The following is a 17,118-nucleotide window of genomic DNA, read 5'->3' on the forward strand; positions in this document are numbered from 1 at the left end:
AAAACTATTTTACATATTATATTAATTTACGAAACCACACAGAGTTTTAGATCATTTTTTGAAATGACACCAACAAAACATGTCTCTTCCCTGAACTGATCCTTACTTGAACAATTGAGACTGTTTTCTGAAGTGACTGAAAGTTTGAGTCATTTAGCACAAGAACTGCTTCCACAACAGAATTCTAAAAGTAATGCCACTTGTTTCACAATTTCTGTGCTGTATTTTGTGTAACAATGGAGCAGAGCCATCAAGCAGAGAAGCAAAGTGCTCAGGATTTTATTCAGACGCAGAATGCCTCCAACTTCTGCTCATTCCATCAAATGACTGATTTTACAGCGTGACCATAACAGATACATGCTTTATTTTCCCAGTTTTTGCTCCTTTTCTCTTGGCATTGTTAAACATTTTTTCCCATGTGCGTGTCCTGCTCAGCTTTTTAAATTTCCTTTTCACACTACTTTTCCCTTATAAAACATCAGATTGCGTTTTCAATTTATGATCCGATCCATTTCCCTCTCAATTTAACAAGAGCCGCAACAGGCATTTGCATGGGTACAACTTTTCTATAGACAATGGGATGACAGGGATGAGAAAATAGCGAGTAACACAAGAATAATGTACTGTAAATCTGAGTCTGAAAACATGTGAAACAATCTTACACATCATTCTTCATAATAAACGCTATACATGCCTTTTCTCATTTAGTACGTCATATTTTTAAGCTCTTCTGAACAGTATGTATTCCCAGCAGTCCTATTTGACTGAGCAGAGGGTGGTAATACACCAGAGCTAATGCAGATGGATGCTGAAGGCCCATTATTCACAATCACCTTAAAGCCTGGCGTGCTATTCAGTGCTCACTCTTTAGAGTGATGCGTTTGCATTGGCATACTCAAGACTGTGTTAGCACAGAACAGATATTTCCCTTTAAGGCATTTAAACAGTAGCTGTAAACAAAATGTTAAAACTACCAATCCCTCCAGTCGCAATGGATTACCCAGCTGCAGTAAAACAGAGGTGATCATCTCTGCAACTCTGAGGCAGAACACGTCACAAGATTTTTGCTCTTGAAAGCATGAAAAAAATCCCCAGGAATCAAAGAAAAGCAGTATTATTAACCAGATGAGAAACCAGGAAGTGGAGAGATTATGACTACGACCGTTAAAGGTATTTAGGCTTCCCTCTCTCTTTGAAATCTGTAAAAGATGCCAGAAGTCATTTAGACTCTTTATCATAAGAATCACATAATGGGTTTGTGGTCAAGCTAAGGTCTGAACCTGTGTCCCTCAAGTTACTGGTAGCATCTCAGACAAAATGCTGTGTTTCTCTTTCACCCATGTTTGAGAGTATAATTTAGTATAACCAACAGCAGAAACAGGCTCATCTCAGCCAGTCACCTCATAAAAATTCAAATGCTTTTGCTGGTTCCTGCAGAGCTCTTCTACAGTAATTTTTCCCTGTTAGCTCTATTCCCAGCCCCAGAAAGTCCTTTCTTACTTTTTATTGAAGCTGTGAGAAATAAAGATTTAGGCTACATGTGCAAGAAGGATAAGAAGCCAAAAACGGTACCTTCTCCTAGGATTTAACTGAAATTCAGATGTTGGCAACTTTGTACCCTGCAAAATCAGGGTTAGGAAAACCTAAGTGCTGTTGATGAGTTTACAAAAGAGTTTCAATTCCTAAGACCACCTCTAGTTTTCACTCTGTAGTTGATTGGCTCAGCTTCCTTTCCATCTACCAAAAAAGACAGCGTTTTCCCATTACATTTAACCTTATGATTTATTTTTTTCAAACAGCTTCGTTTTTTTCATCATCCACCTCCACATTCCTGAATTCACCAGGCAGGGTCCTGCTCTCATATACAAAGGTGCAGATCTGAAGTGGTTCCCACCACCTTTATAGAAATCACTTCAGATTTGCATCAGAGCATAGAAAAAAAAAGCACAGAATTATGTCCTGCTCTTTTCTCAACTGGAATGCTCTATTGATTTGTATTTTTTCCATATAATAGCATATTAATAACAAAACAGAGCTGACATAAGCAATGTGGAATGAAAGATAATTTCAACTTACAGAAAACATGAAGTACCAACACATCAAAGGGTAAAGAAAACCTTGCAGATTCAATATATAGATGTTTTGTGCAAGATGCAAAGCATTCTGGCTAAAATGGCCTCCCCAAACTGCCATGGATTTAATCTGTATTCGTTACGCATGTACAAAAAGAGAGTAGAATTAACGTCATTTGCCAGGAAGATTACCAAGAGATTTGTCAACTATCTGCTCACAAAATAGCAACTCTATATAAAAAAAAGACAAACAACCAAAACCCAAACAAGAGAGTGTTGTCCGATGTAATGCAGGTCTTCCCATTGCTGAGGATGGTGATAAGAAAGCACTTCACAGTGGCATCTAATCTGGTGGCCTTGTAAAAAAAGCATACACAGTTCAATTCAGATGGCTTAATTAACCTTTTGCAAGCCCTATGTAGATAACCTTACTTTAAGTTATGAATGCCTTGCTTTGTTTAACTGAAACTACTTTATAATTTATATCTTCACAGAACTAAGATTTCAAGGCTCCCACTGACAATTAACATCACCCATTCCAAAGAATTTACCAACTGCTTGTCTAGCCTCAACAGGTAAGCTACACTGAAACAATAAGATAAGCTTTGAAATTGTCTTTTGAACATGTAACTAAATTCAATTAACCAAGGAACCTGTGTACAGAAAGGCCCTGCACACACGGCACTGTGCCTGAGCAGTGCGAGCAGTGTGGCTGAGCCCATCCCTAAGCCACCTCCCAGGGCGCTGCCTATGCCTCTTCCTACTGGGCCGTGTGGTACCATCACAAACCTTTGGAAAGGCTGCAGAAATTAGCTGTGACCAGGTTAAATATTCCATGAAAAAAAAAAAAAAAAAAAGTGGATGCTATTAAGGTGTGGCTGTATGTGTCTTGTGTAAGCAGCATTTGGGGTGGGTGCAAAGCAGAATCCCCAGCTCCAGGCCTGCAGAACCTTGCATGCAGGACAGCTCTCTACTACGGGGGGGGGAAATATTTACACTGAAAAACAAGTCTGCTGAAAAAAAATAAATATTAATTTTCCCAAAATTATGCTGTGGGAGCCATTTGCCAAAGGAAGACCTTCCCAAGGCTGCACTTGAATGACAGAGCAGCGGGGGTCCTCCCGGGGAACTCAGGGAAAGCCCCGGGAAAGCATTTTGCTGTTTATCTCACAGGATATTGCTGTGGGTGTCACGGTGCAACAGGGGCACAGAACACTCCCTGATGCTCCACTGCAGTGACTCTAGGGGAGACGAGTGGTACCACCCGCCCTGGGTTACAGCTCTACCTTCCGTGGCTTTCCTTGAAGATCCTAAAACAATGGTGCAGGTTTGGGTCTCAAACTAGCACAGCACTGCTGTTTGCAGCTCAAGGTCGGCTCAATGCCATTGCCTCAAGGCATGTGTCATGCTGCTGATACTCCATAGTGCAAATCTGGGGTTTGGAACATTTTATGGCATCGTTTCATTTGTAATGGTCATGTTGAACTTAATTTCCTGCCACTGTTTCACCTGGGCAGGTTCCTGTAGTCCTATCGATTTAGGCCTCAACCCAACATAACATTTAAAAATATTATTACATTAAGCATTTGATTAATTTTATTTCTGTAAAATTAAATTAATTTCAGACTTTTGCAAGCTTAAAGCTGTATACACAATTTAAAGGTTGGATGGGTTGCAGTGTTACATTGCTAAATCCTGGGGTTCTCTGTTATTCATAATTCAAAAAAAATCACTGTACAATTCAACTCCTATCAACATATTAAGTCCCAGAAAATGTTTGCTAAGAGCAAAACTATTTTAGCTATTCATTTTCACATCTTATCAAGTCTGAAGGATCATCAGATTTATGTGAATGCTGTAACAGCTTGAAACTCTTTATATTTCATTCCTGAATTTCTGTATATGACAACTATTTGCAACTACTACAAATCTGTTCACAGAAGCATCTTCTGTCAGCAACTGGCATTTTTTCTCCATAGGCAAAGACAGGCATAGCTTGTGGTCAAACGCATTCGCAGTTTCCAGTGCACCTTACATTGTTAAATTCTATCGCGAGCCCTACTGCATGATGCGCAGGCAGGCACACAAGGGGCACGCAGGGCAGGGCTGCGTGCGCGGTGCAAGGCACCGTGCGGCTTCCCAGGTTCTGCTGGCGCCTTGTAGACAGAGCTGGGAAGAGACCCCCATGGCCCGGGTGTGCCCGAGGTGCTGGTCCCTGCCTCACCACTCCCCTCGCTGCCCAGGAGCAATGGGAATAGCGCGGCACAAAGCGCCCCGCTCGCTGTGTGCAGAGGTGATGCTCAGGACAGCGGCAGCACCTGGTGCTGGGCCCATGGCAGCACCTGGGGCTTTGCTCCTGCTGCCAGGCGTGGGCTCTGGTGCTGTCCCAGCTGAGTGACCGCCACCTGGTGCTAAGCCACATCCAGAGGGGATTTCTGTATTTCTGAGGGTGTCACAGATCTGACCCTCAAAAAAAAAAAAAAAAAAAAAAAAAAAAAAAGCACATCAGAAGTGCAAATTCCTTCCTCCACTACAAGTGCAGATTATTTTCCCACATTCTGTAGCCAGAAATAGAAGTTCCTGCATTTGTTTGCTTTTAAAGGAAAATAAGACAAGACATCCTTCAAAAAAGGAAAGAAAGAAAAGTAATCTGACCAACTCCACTAGCCACTGGTCACTGAAATTCTCAGGCTGGTCGGACAGCTAAGTACTGTGCAGCATGCTGATGTGAAACAGCAGCAGCCCCCACAAGGCATCTGAACTCCCTCTTCCCTCGCAGATCCCAACAAAGCAGAGTGCCGGCATTCAGTGTGGCACGAGTGACCTAACCACAGGAAGTAAACCGTGGTCCAGATAACTGCATCCGAATTTAGCTTGGAGACACGGATCTCCACAGGTCTGATTTAAATATGCAAAGACTATGAGGTGCTTCAAAAGCCACATGCAGTTAAGTGCAGTAAGTGTGTAGCCTACTGCCATTTAAGTGCAGATGCTTTAACAATAATTATAAAATGATAGATCTTCCTGCGAACCAGCAGCAGAAAAGAGTCTGTCCTTGCAGTGAAGGCGGCAGATGAGCCAGTCCTAAGGACAGCGCGCAATCCGCCGCTCTGCTCTCACGCTTAGGAATCATTTGCTTCTCTCCACCTGTGCCCAGCCTGCCGCCCCGCTGCCTGAAGCCCCCAGCCGGGGCCGGGAGCTGCCGGGACGGGTTGCCCGCCCCCCCCCGGCCTGGGGGAAGGGGCCTGGAGCTCGGTAGGGGCTGCCCCTAGTGGGAAGAGGCACGGAGGAACAAAACCAGTTCCGATCCGTTCAGCCGATCGTATTCGGTCCACGCTGCCGCCACTTAGCGATCTGCCCATGCAGCCATCCGCGCATTCAGGCAGACGCACGGACGGATTTTGCGGGTAGAGCTGCAAGCGCCCGTAGCGGCCAAAGCCTGCAAAGCTCCTCTGCGAAGCAGGCGTAGGAGAGAGGCTGCTTCCCGAAGAGCGGAGGAAGGCAGCCCTACGAAAGGCCAGGGGCCGGCTGCGGCTGGCGGCCCCGGCCCGGCCGCGGGGGAGCCCCCCGGGAGCCCCGAGCCCGGCGGGGCCGCGGGGCAGGAGCGGGGCCGGGCTCGGCGGCGGGGTCCGCGCCGAGGGCAGCGCAGGGCTCAGCCGCCTCTCGGGCGTGTTCCGGCTCCTTGCGATTCCACCGGGTCGGCTGGGACTTTGCCTCACTACACCGGGAGTTCCTTGACCGCTAAAGAAAGGTGAGGCTTTTTTTCCCCCTCTTTTTCTTACCCAGTTACGTTATCTGCTCCTGCGAGCTGTTTGTCTGCTGGCCTTGATGCGAGTAATAACCGGACAACTTTTCGCAGATGCTGGGGTATTAACATACAGTCTGAATGGCTGCCTGATCTGTTACATTTATCCGTGCCATCTAAGAACACGAGGCTTGGCTGCGTTATTTATGAAGACTGCAGTTTACTGTCGAGATGCCCTTTTCCGAGCATCCACAAAATACTGGACTTGAAAAGTAGGAATGGATGATGCAAGTGTGTGTTTGTGTCACAGAGCCTGGCGAAGCAGACTGGAAGGCTCTGTTTCTCTAAACAGTTTCTGAAGCATCATTGTGCTAAATAGACTAAGGATTTTTAGTGGGTGGATGTTGCAGGGATTTGGGGCTGTTTATGAAAGACACCTAAATACCAATGTTCTAATTACAGATCTGCATGTTATTTTAATTTCAATAGATTACATTGCCTGCAGGCTAAGATCTCTAGCTACGATAGGATAAGGCAAAAAAAAATACACAGTGCATTTTTTTATAACAAGCTCTTGGAAAACTTCAACCTATAGCCACAGAACCATATTGTCTGGTTGTTGTTGTTTGTTTTTAATTGTGCACACAGCATCATCTGCTGGGTGTTTGAGCTCTTAATACCAAAGGAATGTACATTATACATGTATGGTTTATTATTGTTCAAAATACTTTCTAGGTTCAAGAATACTGTTTGCTGACCAGGCTCAGATTGTCAGTGAATGATTCCAGTAGACAGTATGTGCTTGTGGTTATCTTTTGAGTACACATCCCTTTATGTACAAAATACATACACACATACATGTGTATGTACGTACAAATAAAATGCAAGCTTTTATATATTTATATTTGCTTCTTGTCCATACTGGCATGGAATTGCTCCTCCTGATTTACTATTTTATCATTGACCTAGGTAAAAGTATTAGACTCAGAAAAAATACTGTATCGCCGTGATGTGCTTTCTGTTACAAGCTGTCACTGGAGTACTTTCCAAGTCAGTGCTGTCTCACAACAAACGTTCCTGGACCAGCTGCCTCCTGCAGGCCCTTCTGCATCCCTCTCCATAGTGTTCATAGTCTTCATAGTGTTCATCAATGTTATTTTCTAGATTTACACCTAGATATGCTAGCAAACTGGTCTTGAACAAGTGGCGTATCTAGTAAAAGAGATGCAGTGACCAAATTTGCACAAGTTAGCACTGACAACCCAGCACACTCAGGCTGCAGCTCTGTTCTGTGATATCACCTTTCATTTCCAAAGCTGAAGTATCTATCAGCTGTAGAACACCTCCTATATTGTACAGGCTGCTGTGTGCAGTGGATACTATGTTGGTGTGTATGTTTTCAACATGATTTGACTATGGTTTACAAACTATACATTTTTTCTCCACCCCCCTGCCATTTCTACATAAATATTTTTTTCTGCTTGATCAGTCATCATTATTTAACAGTTTTAACACCGTATCAGCATCAAAGTCAACTTTGCAATCTGATAAATCATGTAGAAGCACATGTGTAGGAAAAAAGAACAGATGAGGGAGGAAAGAGTAAACTTGCTAGAAAGCCCTCTCAAGCTGCAATGTTTGCCACTACACCCTGTGGAGAAACTGTGGTGCTTCTTCCTTGCTTCCAGTTTGTTGACAGACCTTATGTTGTGCTTGAAGTAATGCTCAAGAAGCATTGTGTCTGCAGAGAGCTTGTCACAGAAGGGGCATGTGGATACAGGGTCAGCATGGATCCACCCTCCAGCAAGTAAAACTTCCTGAGTTGGAAGAAGCTCATTGCTTCTGAAAGCCCAGATATCAAGGCCAGATCTCTCGTTAGGGAAGATGTCATGCCACATGAGAGCGTCAGTGGTCAGCACAGGCTGAAGGTCCCTTCACCTGTGTTCTTGTATTTGTGGTTTCTTTATTTATTTTTAATAAAAGGAGTTAAATTCCTTTAAAATATGATATGCTGCCTGAAAGTTAACTTGGAAAAACCTCATTGGTTGCCTCTTTAATTTACTGAAAATCCCAAGAGGATGAGCTTCATTTTGATGGGAAAGGGTGGGAGGGGTAGTATGCAGAAATATTTAAAAGCCAAATTATGCTCTAAGTCAGACAATTGGCGGCGACTTGGGAAGAGATGTGGAAGAAACCCTTTCACAGCATTTCATACAAGCCCTCAGCAAGTCCCACAGAAGCAGACCGAATGACTTGGTGGGTTTCACATGAACGGCGATGCAGGATGTGCATTGGCCCTGGCTCATCTTCAGCCGCACATGTCTGAGACATCCTGCCTTGGAACAAAAGAAAAAAAGCCGCCCCAGTTTCCCACCTGTATGGGCAGGAGGGCAGAAACGAGAAGGACTGAGGAGCAGCCACAGCGGGGTGAGTGGGGTGCATGGGAGCAGTGGCATGGTGCCTGCATGCTACCCTGTGGGACGGGGATGCGTCCTCAGCAGTCGCTGTCCAGGTGCCGTGCATTTGGCCTGGCAGAGGTCCCTGGCCAGGGGTCCAGCCTCACGGGAGCAAGGCCAAGGCATGGCACCCTCTGCTCTGCACAGTGCCTGTCCCTTTCCACAGCAGCACTGTGGTGTCCTCTCCTTTGCATGGCTCCAACGACCCTGAAAAGGATTGTTCCCATGCTGCTGAGCAGTTACATCCCTAAACTGCAATTTTTGAGTTAGAGAAGCATCCTCAAGATTCAGCTTGCTTTCCTTCAACATGATTGTGCAAGATTGGACCCAACCCTAGAGCCCAGTCAGCCACAAGTCCTCCACGAGCAGTTCAGCCCACAGCCCTGCTCCCCCACCAGCTGGTGGCCAAGCTTCCTCTGGTCGTGGTGCAGACGCACGAGGCTGGGCAGCCAGACCGGGGTTTCCGCAGGCTAGTGGCAAGCATACCTGCGTGGCCCTGTGGAGCTGGGACGGGTGTGCCCACCTGCACTAGGGCTGGGTGTTGCTGCCTCTTCATCTAAAGCCACAGGGCGGATTACTGGATTCCGGATGATGCTGATCTGAGCAAGGCTTTGTAACTGCCAGAAAGATCAATGATCAGTTTATGTACTCCACAGACCTTATCTCATAGAAAAGAATGTTTTTAAATTGGGAAAGTAAAAAAATAATATTACAGTAAGGTTTCATTGAAAAAAAATCCTTTTTTTTTTTTTTTTCTTTTGTGTGTGTGAAAGAATAACTTTAGAAGGGTGCTGGAATTCAGAAATTACCTGTTTTTGTTTCACTTGCATAAATTTCTAAGTTACATCGTTAAGTTAGTGAGATGATGCTGCATGACACTACCTAAAGGAGCTAGAAAAACTAACAATGGACCTGAGCCAAAATCCATCAACATCAAAGTATATCTTGATCTGATTGTATTTTGGCTTAAGACAGCAGACAGGACATGTCTTCTCAGCCTTACTTTCAACATGTGCTGCTTTATACACAGCTTAATTTTGCTCTCATACCCTGTGATTCTGAAACTGGGATAATGTGGCATTTATCTGCTGAGACCATTCAAGGTACAGGGTGTAGACTGTAGATAACTCACCTTTGGCTTCTTTTCTAACCACTTCCCCAGAACCTGAGATGGCGTTGGCCATGCACAGAAGTACCACTGTGATAAGCACTTGCTGCCTGCCTGATGGGGACCAGCACTGGCAGACACTGAGGGTGCCTTTAGCTTTAGGAATAACGAAAACTGCGAATTTTTGACAGGATCCCAATTTTCAAATCATGCCTTCTTGAATATTTTTCTTCCTGCCCTACATACATGAATTTGTGAAGTATGATGTTGGCCTTGACTTTCCAAACAGAGCCTCCAGAAAATGGCATGCAAAGTCACCAGGCGAGGGTAAATGTCCAGAGTAAGCTGCAGTGAGCAGCAGACACAGCCACCTCCCTTCTGCCTCCCTGGCACCCACCAGATTTAGAGGAATCTTTCTGTTAAGTTGCTGGCTGTCCCAGAGACAGTGAAAGTAGTCAGAGCATTGCTCGTGTTAGGAAACGGATCAGAACAAATACATATTTGGAGATTCTGGAATTTGGGGTTAGAGGCATCTTTCAGCTCTGCATTTAGTCCTGCTGGTAAAAACAGCATTGCAAGGTTTCCTCACAGGGTATTTCTAGCTGTGCCATAAACAGAAATACTAGAGATCTCACAGAAAAACGTAAATGATATTCTTTCTAATGATGTTTTCAGGCAAAAATTTCTAGGCACAAATAGCTAAAACCCACCGTTCAAACAAATGAATGGTTATCTGACTTCCATACAGTTAAAAAATCACCTGTGGCTAGTAAAGTAAATAAATTAATATTTTATAAAATAAGATCACTCAATGCTTCTCTGAACTCCATCAGATTCTTGCCCTCAATAATTTATGGAAGTGAGCTACCACAAGTAATTATCCATTTCACAAACAGGCATCACCTCATTGTGAGCCACGCCACTTCAGCAGTGGCGGAGGGCACCCTTCCCTCACTACAGGCAGAGCACCCAAAATACCGTCCAAAGCAGCGCTCACTGCCTCCACAGCTGAACCACCAACCCTAGCCACAGCTCATTATCTTCCATTTTCCCATTGCAGTGTTAACCCTTCCATTTCTCTCTTCACCTACAGGTCTTTTCTGCTGTAAAACGGTTCTCATTATCCAGCTCAAAGTCCTTCCTATAATCATTTCATGATTGTACTGACTTTAGCTTAACTGTCAATTAATGTGGTCCTCAAAAACCCTTTGGCTATGAGAACTGATAAACAGGAATAGAAGACTCTACTTCTCTTCCATTTTACTTCATTCATTTTACGTGAAACTTGTATAAAGAGGAAATATGATACATTTTCTATAACCAGATACTACTTCATGTCCTCCTTACTCTTTCCTTTTTAATCTCATCATCAAAAGTGATGCACTCGAATTCTTTCAGGCATACTCTGATGATACTGCAGTACGTAGTTTATGGAAAAATCAAATTACTTTTTTTTTTTTTTTTAAATGTCAGCAGCACTCTGATATTTCACCACTAAAAAGCAACATTTAATTTTTGAGTTGTACATTTGCAGCAGTTGCTGTGGGTGGAGAGTCTGCTTATTTATTTCGTTGGGTTTTACTACAATGTACTGTCATGGCAACTGTAGTGAGGGCGAATGCATCTGGAGGTAATTTATATATGTCATATTGACTGCAGTAAAATTGGCTTGTACCATTTAAACTTTTTCAACCACTGGGCAAAGGCAGAGTTAGCCTTTTGAGACCCAGAGGCAGTTTCTCCTTAGAAAGTAAATAAATAAATAACCCTTCCTTTCAGGCAGATCAGCAGGAGCTATGCCAAACGTTTCTTGGTGCCTGGATACAGAACTTGCTTCATGCTTTAGTTCGGTCCGACAACCCGGGCAGTCACCCAGTGATGCTGATGTGCAGCGGGACGCCAGCCCTGTGGTCACACAAGGCGGTGCTGGGGCGGCGTTGGCTGGATCCTGCCTGGGCACTGGGATGCAGTGTCTCAATGGCAGTGCGGCATCCTGCCCCGGCGAAGCAGATCCCCTCCTGACGGGGATGATGCAGCTTCAAGCTGCTTCAGCTGTGCATCATTGTGAACATGGAGAAACTGGACTGGAATCAGCTGAAAGACTGGGGTGCGCAGTGGTGATAAAAGGGTCTAAATCAGGCTGCTGATGCAGTTTCAGGCATAACACTGACACCTCCACTGCACAGCTCTGATGGTTCTTCTCCAGCCAAGCTGCTGGTCTTAGACAAAATTTGTCCTGCTGCTACAGCACTTCCTTTCTAATGCAAATGACTTAGGCACACTTGGGAACCTTGGCTGTAAGCATTTCTTGATGTTGTAACTCAATCACATTATGAACAAACCAGAAAAGCTAAGAAATACAGAATTACGATTGGGCAAAGATGATTGAAACTTTGTTAACTTTATTTACCCTCATCTTACTGCTAGGGGAAAAAAACCTTCTGAATACCTGCACGACTGCAGCCATCATTAATTCCCCAATGAAACTTTGCAGCACCACTTGATTAAGAGGCACCATACTTCTGCATTGTAGATGGCAAAACAAGAAGAGTGTGCTCAGCCGCCAGCCACCAAGGCATGCAGCTGCCTCCTCCACTGGCCAAGCCTTACCTCGAAGCACTGTATGCTTCCAGGAACACCATAATTTCCCATCAGAATTTCAAATGGCTGATACACGCACCCATCTTTCTTTTAGATTAGACAGGTTCTACTGGGAGTAGCTCTAAAGCTTCCAGTAGCCCTGTGTTAGGAGCGACTAGTGAATCAAATGGTACCTGTGCTGATAGATACTACTTCTTCAGATAAATTAGCACGGTAACAATCTGCAGTGTGTAATTATAGCTAATTTTCTGTTCATCTGTCTAGGTACTCCTGACCCTTTAACTGTAATTCCTGAGCACTCACAACGTTGATCAGAGATTTTCAATAATTTAAATCTAAGGGTCAGCTCTTCAGCTAGTGTAAATCAATTCATTTTCTTTGGCTTTGGAGCTGATCAGAAGGGAGTTGTGGTAACTTTTACAGTGGAGAAAATGATCTTAATTTATTAAAGCACACTACTGCCACACAGCCTTTGGTACTGCTTCTTTCCTAGAGTTCATCAGCTGCTGATAGACCCACAGGTGTGGTGGATGGAGAATAAGTCCTTGTCAGACCAAGCTCTTGGAGAAAGTGTAGAAACAGAGATAAAGACATCCAATATTTTTTGATACTACATTTGAGACCAGTATAAAGCAGCAACAACAAAAAAAAGGAACCTCAATCAGGTCCTTAAGACCACCCGAACTGCAAACTGCCTTGTGCCAACTCCACTTAGCAATCAATGCTAAAAGGTCACACAAAAAGAATTCAGGCTCAACTGACAAAAGATTCAGCTGGGCTTTAATGTATTTTTGGCCTAGAAGTTTCTGAGCTTTGTTTCTGATTGCTGCTTAAGAGAGAAAGAAATGGTGTAACTAAATGAAAAAGGAAATGAGTGCAGACTTTTAATTGGTGCCATCTATTTAAGAAAGAGGTGTAAGTGACTATCAACAAAATAATAAATCACACATGGAAACGAGGAACACAGAGAACAGATATTTCTTTGCCAGGACTGGGAATTTCAAGAGTGTGCCCCAACTGCAAGTTAAGCAAAAGCCATAATATTTTCTTTTCTGGAAAACATTGCATCTTTTCTCAATGCTTGCCTGGCTCCACAGAGAAGTGATTGACTGGGAAAATAGGAACTTATGGGGAGATGCCAGATTGTATTTATTACAGGAGGTCAAAGGTTCCCTAGAGCACAAAGGATCTTTTCTTACCCAGACAATCCCATCATGGTACACATCAGCAGAACTAAAGCCTGCAAAGCTCAGAAACAGCCAGGACTATTTGGTGATACTTGAAATTATTTTTTTTTTCCAGACATTCACTGATTTTTTTTCTCTATGCACATCTACATATCAATATTTGTTAATAGAAATTACTTTAAACACAGCAGAATCTCTGTGGTTTCTTTTAAAGTGATGTGCACAGTACCTCACACAGGGGTGCATGTAAGTGCAGAACCACAGATAGCCTTCCAACACAATGACTGACTTTACTGTGCTGCAAAGAGATTAATAATTATCTTATCTATTGTGAGTTGATGCAATTGCCCCCCCCCCCCCCCCATTCCTTCTGTTCTGCATTTGTAGCCTAGCTACTGTTCAACTGAAAAGAAAGAATTTGATAATACTTCCCTAAAAAGATGTCTATACTGTGGCGGCCTGTTCCAGTCACTGACAAAGAATGGAGATGTTGGCAATTGACAAAAGAAAATAAAGAACTTTTTTTCCAAACCCCCAAGAGAAATAGCCTCATTATAAAGGCATTTCTTGCACATTTCTAGTTAAAAAAAAAAAAAAAAGTAATGCTGAAGAGCTGAAGCTACCTTCTGCTTAATCAATTATTCTCACAGGATTATTGTCATTAAAGTGCACAATTATAAACAGCAGATGGAGAAATGCTCAGCTGAAGAAAAAGGCACGGGGGGAAGGAAGTCGCCCTGAAGACCAGCATTTTCTGCACGGCGCTGACCCTCTTCCCCTTGATGTTGCAGGTGTGGGCGCCAGCCATGGGCAGCTGGGCGATGGCACCAGCCCGGGGCTGCGCCCTGCCCGTCGGCTGCCTGGGAGCCTGATGGCCACAAGGGTCCGGCCATGGGTGGCCGGAGAGGAGACCACACATCTGGAGACGGCACCGAAGTGATGGGCTGAACTTATGGGAGGAACCAGCACCCATCCAGGCGGGGGTCTGGGGGCCCACTGGGAAGCGTGAAGGGCCCATTTCAGTAAGGGCATGGCCAAAGCTTTCTTCAGGCTACAGAAGTTTCTTCGGCGGACCCAATTTCTGCTCTTTTTCCTGACAGCTGCTTACCTCATGGCCGGCAGCCTCCTGCTGCTGCAGCGGACCCGCCTGGTGGTCCAGCAGGGGCCACGCGGGACCTCGGCCGGCCAGGCCCTGCTGGTGCCAGAGGCGGTGCCGGGGGCTGGGCTGGCAGAGCCTCGGGGGGCACAGAGCCCCAGTCCCAGGCTGCTGGCGGGCACGGCTGCACTGCGGGAGCTGGCGCCGTCCCAGCGGCACGGCCCGCACTGGCTCATGGCCCGCAACTCGGAGCTGAGGCAGCTGCGAAGAAGGTGGTTCCACAGGTTCATCAGCGATCAGGAGCCCATGCAAACAGCAGGACTCAAAGCAATGAAGCGTACTGCTGAACACAAAGGTAAGGGATCTGCCCTCTGGCTCATTTTCTGGCATGCATGTAAACCACCTCCTTCCAGGTCTGTTCCAGGCACAAACTAACGAGCATCACGAGCATCACAAAGTCTGCCTGTGGAAATGCCTTCCTTCTGGCTCAGCACCACTTTCAAACTAATTCTAAAATGCATACACAGTCCAGAGTAATGTTCTGATGTCCCCAGTCATGCTGAGCTGTAGCTTCCTCCAAAAATATATTCCTGTTGATTGAATTGATGCCTAGACAGTGAAATTTGCTTCCTTGATTTAAATGGTTTCCTCTTCAAGCAGGCAGAGATGAATGCTGTTTAACAATAATTATCTTTCTCAGAACAGAGAAAATTTTTAAAGTGAGCTTTTTTTTTTTTTTTTTAATTACATGTCCAAAACCATGCAAGAGGCATGTATTTTACTTGTGCAAAAAGCATACCTGGAGGCAAAGAACCAGGAGCGCGAAGCTGGGGTGTCTCAGGGAACCCCACTGCATTTCCTAGCTTGCCCTGAGCACACCACCAGGGTGCTCAGAGTTCAATGGCAGCACAAAAGCGAGGCGCAGCCACCCCGAGCTGACGCCATCAATGGCACCAACCCAAGCCCAGGGTGGGGGCATAGGAGGCTGTGGGGAGCCTGGTGCCGCTCCCATTGGGGTATCTGACCGTGCACCACTGGTGCAGCCTCGCCTCCAGCAGATACACCTGGTGCCGGCCACCACCTACTTTAAGGGGCCCTTCACAGCCCTGCAAGGCTGTGCAATGACAGTGTGCCCGGTTCTCTTCTCACTGACTGTGGCTGCTCTCGTGCCGCTTGGGGCTCGGATTATTTTTTCTGTGGTTAATGTAACAGTAGACAAAAAGTAGAGAAACACAGTGTGTGTTTATGAGCTACTCTAATACGAGGCTGAGCATGAACCTGTTCTTCCACAGATTTCATGAATAACTTTTAAAGCTTCAATTAAAAACAAAAGGATTAATTTTCAAAATTATCCATAAAATTAGTTAAGGCTAGTGCCCATATCAGTCATTAAGCTAGTGCCTTGCTCAAGTTCTAATTGCTGACTGAAAGGGAGCCAGAAGGACTATTTATTGCTACAAGCCATTGAGTTATGTTGATTCAAATATGCATCATTTGAATATCTGACTGAACATGAAGTGACATTATTAATAACAGTATTGTTAACAAGCATTGGAAAGCCTTTGGAAATTAGGATCAATTAAAATTTTAACTTCCTGCATAGAGCATGTTATCTTCCTCCCCTCACTTCTCCCAGTAAACTTACAGGCTTGTTATTTCATTATGGATCCCTTCCAAGATATAATGAACTCCTCTGCGACTGTAGCACTTGTTAAAGTTCCAGCATTGCCCTACGATTCACGCCTTGCAAGGCAGCGGGGTGAGCAAGGCAGTGCTTATGATGGAAGTTGTGCTTGGCACTGCTCCTCAGCACTGTGCTGGTACCACGGGACTCCCAGTGGGCCACTTCCACACAGGTACAGTGGCCAGCCCTGGGCACAGACTCTAACCCAAAACAGAAATGACCACATCTGCTCCAGCACTCTGTATCACCTCCAGTTCCCTTTGCCTTGCCCCATGCTCACCCAGCATCCAGTGACCTTGACCGAGAAAATTCAACTTTTTATTTTTCTTTACTTTAAGCTATTTTGCTTGCTTACTTCAAAAATTGCTTAGGGCAGGGATCACATTGTACCCTGCCAGGGCAACTGGCAAATACAGTGGCAAATAGCAGTGCAACAAGTACCAGTAAAACAACAAAAAGTAGCACTTCATTAGGTAAAAAAAAAAAAAAAAAAAAAAAAAGAATAATTCTGTTAAGAATGGTCCAGCTAGTGGGGCATTTTATGTTGTTTCTCCTGACCTGGTTAGAAGCAGCTATGCCATTGCAGAGGATGGCAGAGGTGGCAGGACCACCGGTTCTGGTCACAGAACCACTGATGTGATGCTTGGCTCTAAGACTGCGAGCTGACAGCAGCAGGTGAGGGATGCAGGCAGAGGAGGGATGTCCTGTGCCAGCTGGTGTGCCCCTGCCCCTGGGTCAGGCATCCTGGCCCCATGCACTGAGTTTTCATCTATTGCTGGTCTGAATCAACATCCCCAAACCACAAGTCTCCAGTAAAGTACAGAGCATCCTCATTGCAGGTGTATAACTCCCATCTCGTTAACAGAGTACTGTGGGTGTATATTCACAGCTTGTGAATTTTCTAATTGCATGTTTGCAAATTACCAACGTGCTGTTCTCTGAATCCACTGTTGTGTTTGTAATGTTTAAATGTCTTTTTTTTCTTTGTTTTTATTTTTTTTTCTAGCTGCAAAATCTCTCTTAGAATGGCTTGAACTTTCTTTTTCTTGTGAATTATTTTATTCTTAATATAATGCTTTTTAATTTCAGTTTTCATTGTATATTCTCTTCCTGCGCACAGCTGACATTATTTAATTTCCCAGCATTGTTACTTTAATATTGCTACTTCC

At 44.6% G+C, this 17,118-nt stretch overlaps 1 protein-coding gene across 2 annotated transcripts in view; it reads left to right on the forward strand.

Moving 5' to 3' along the window:
* Nucleotides 1-5,125: 5,125 nt before the first annotated feature.
* WSCD1 (WSC domain containing 1) overlaps nucleotides 5,126-17,118 on the forward strand; it is a 30,438-nt gene continuing 18,445 nt past the window's right edge. Inside the window, exons 1-2 of one of the 2 annotated variants that reach the window (XM_084492783.1) lie at nucleotides 5,126-5,823; nucleotides 13,961-14,620. In XM_084492783.1, the coding sequence (XP_084348909.1) occupies nucleotides 14,200-14,620 (421 nt within the window). In that variant the 5' untranslated portion in view covers nucleotides 5,126-5,823; nucleotides 13,961-14,199. Of the gene's footprint in view, nucleotides 5,824-8,105; nucleotides 8,245-13,960; nucleotides 14,621-17,118 lie in introns of those variants that run through there. The other variant, XM_084492784.1, reaches the window with a different exon arrangement.

This window comes from Aythya ferina (genome assembly GCF_964211825.1).
Source record: "Aythya ferina genome assembly, chromosome: 19".
NCBI lineage: Eukaryota > Metazoa > Chordata > Aves > Anseriformes > Anatidae > Aythya > Aythya ferina.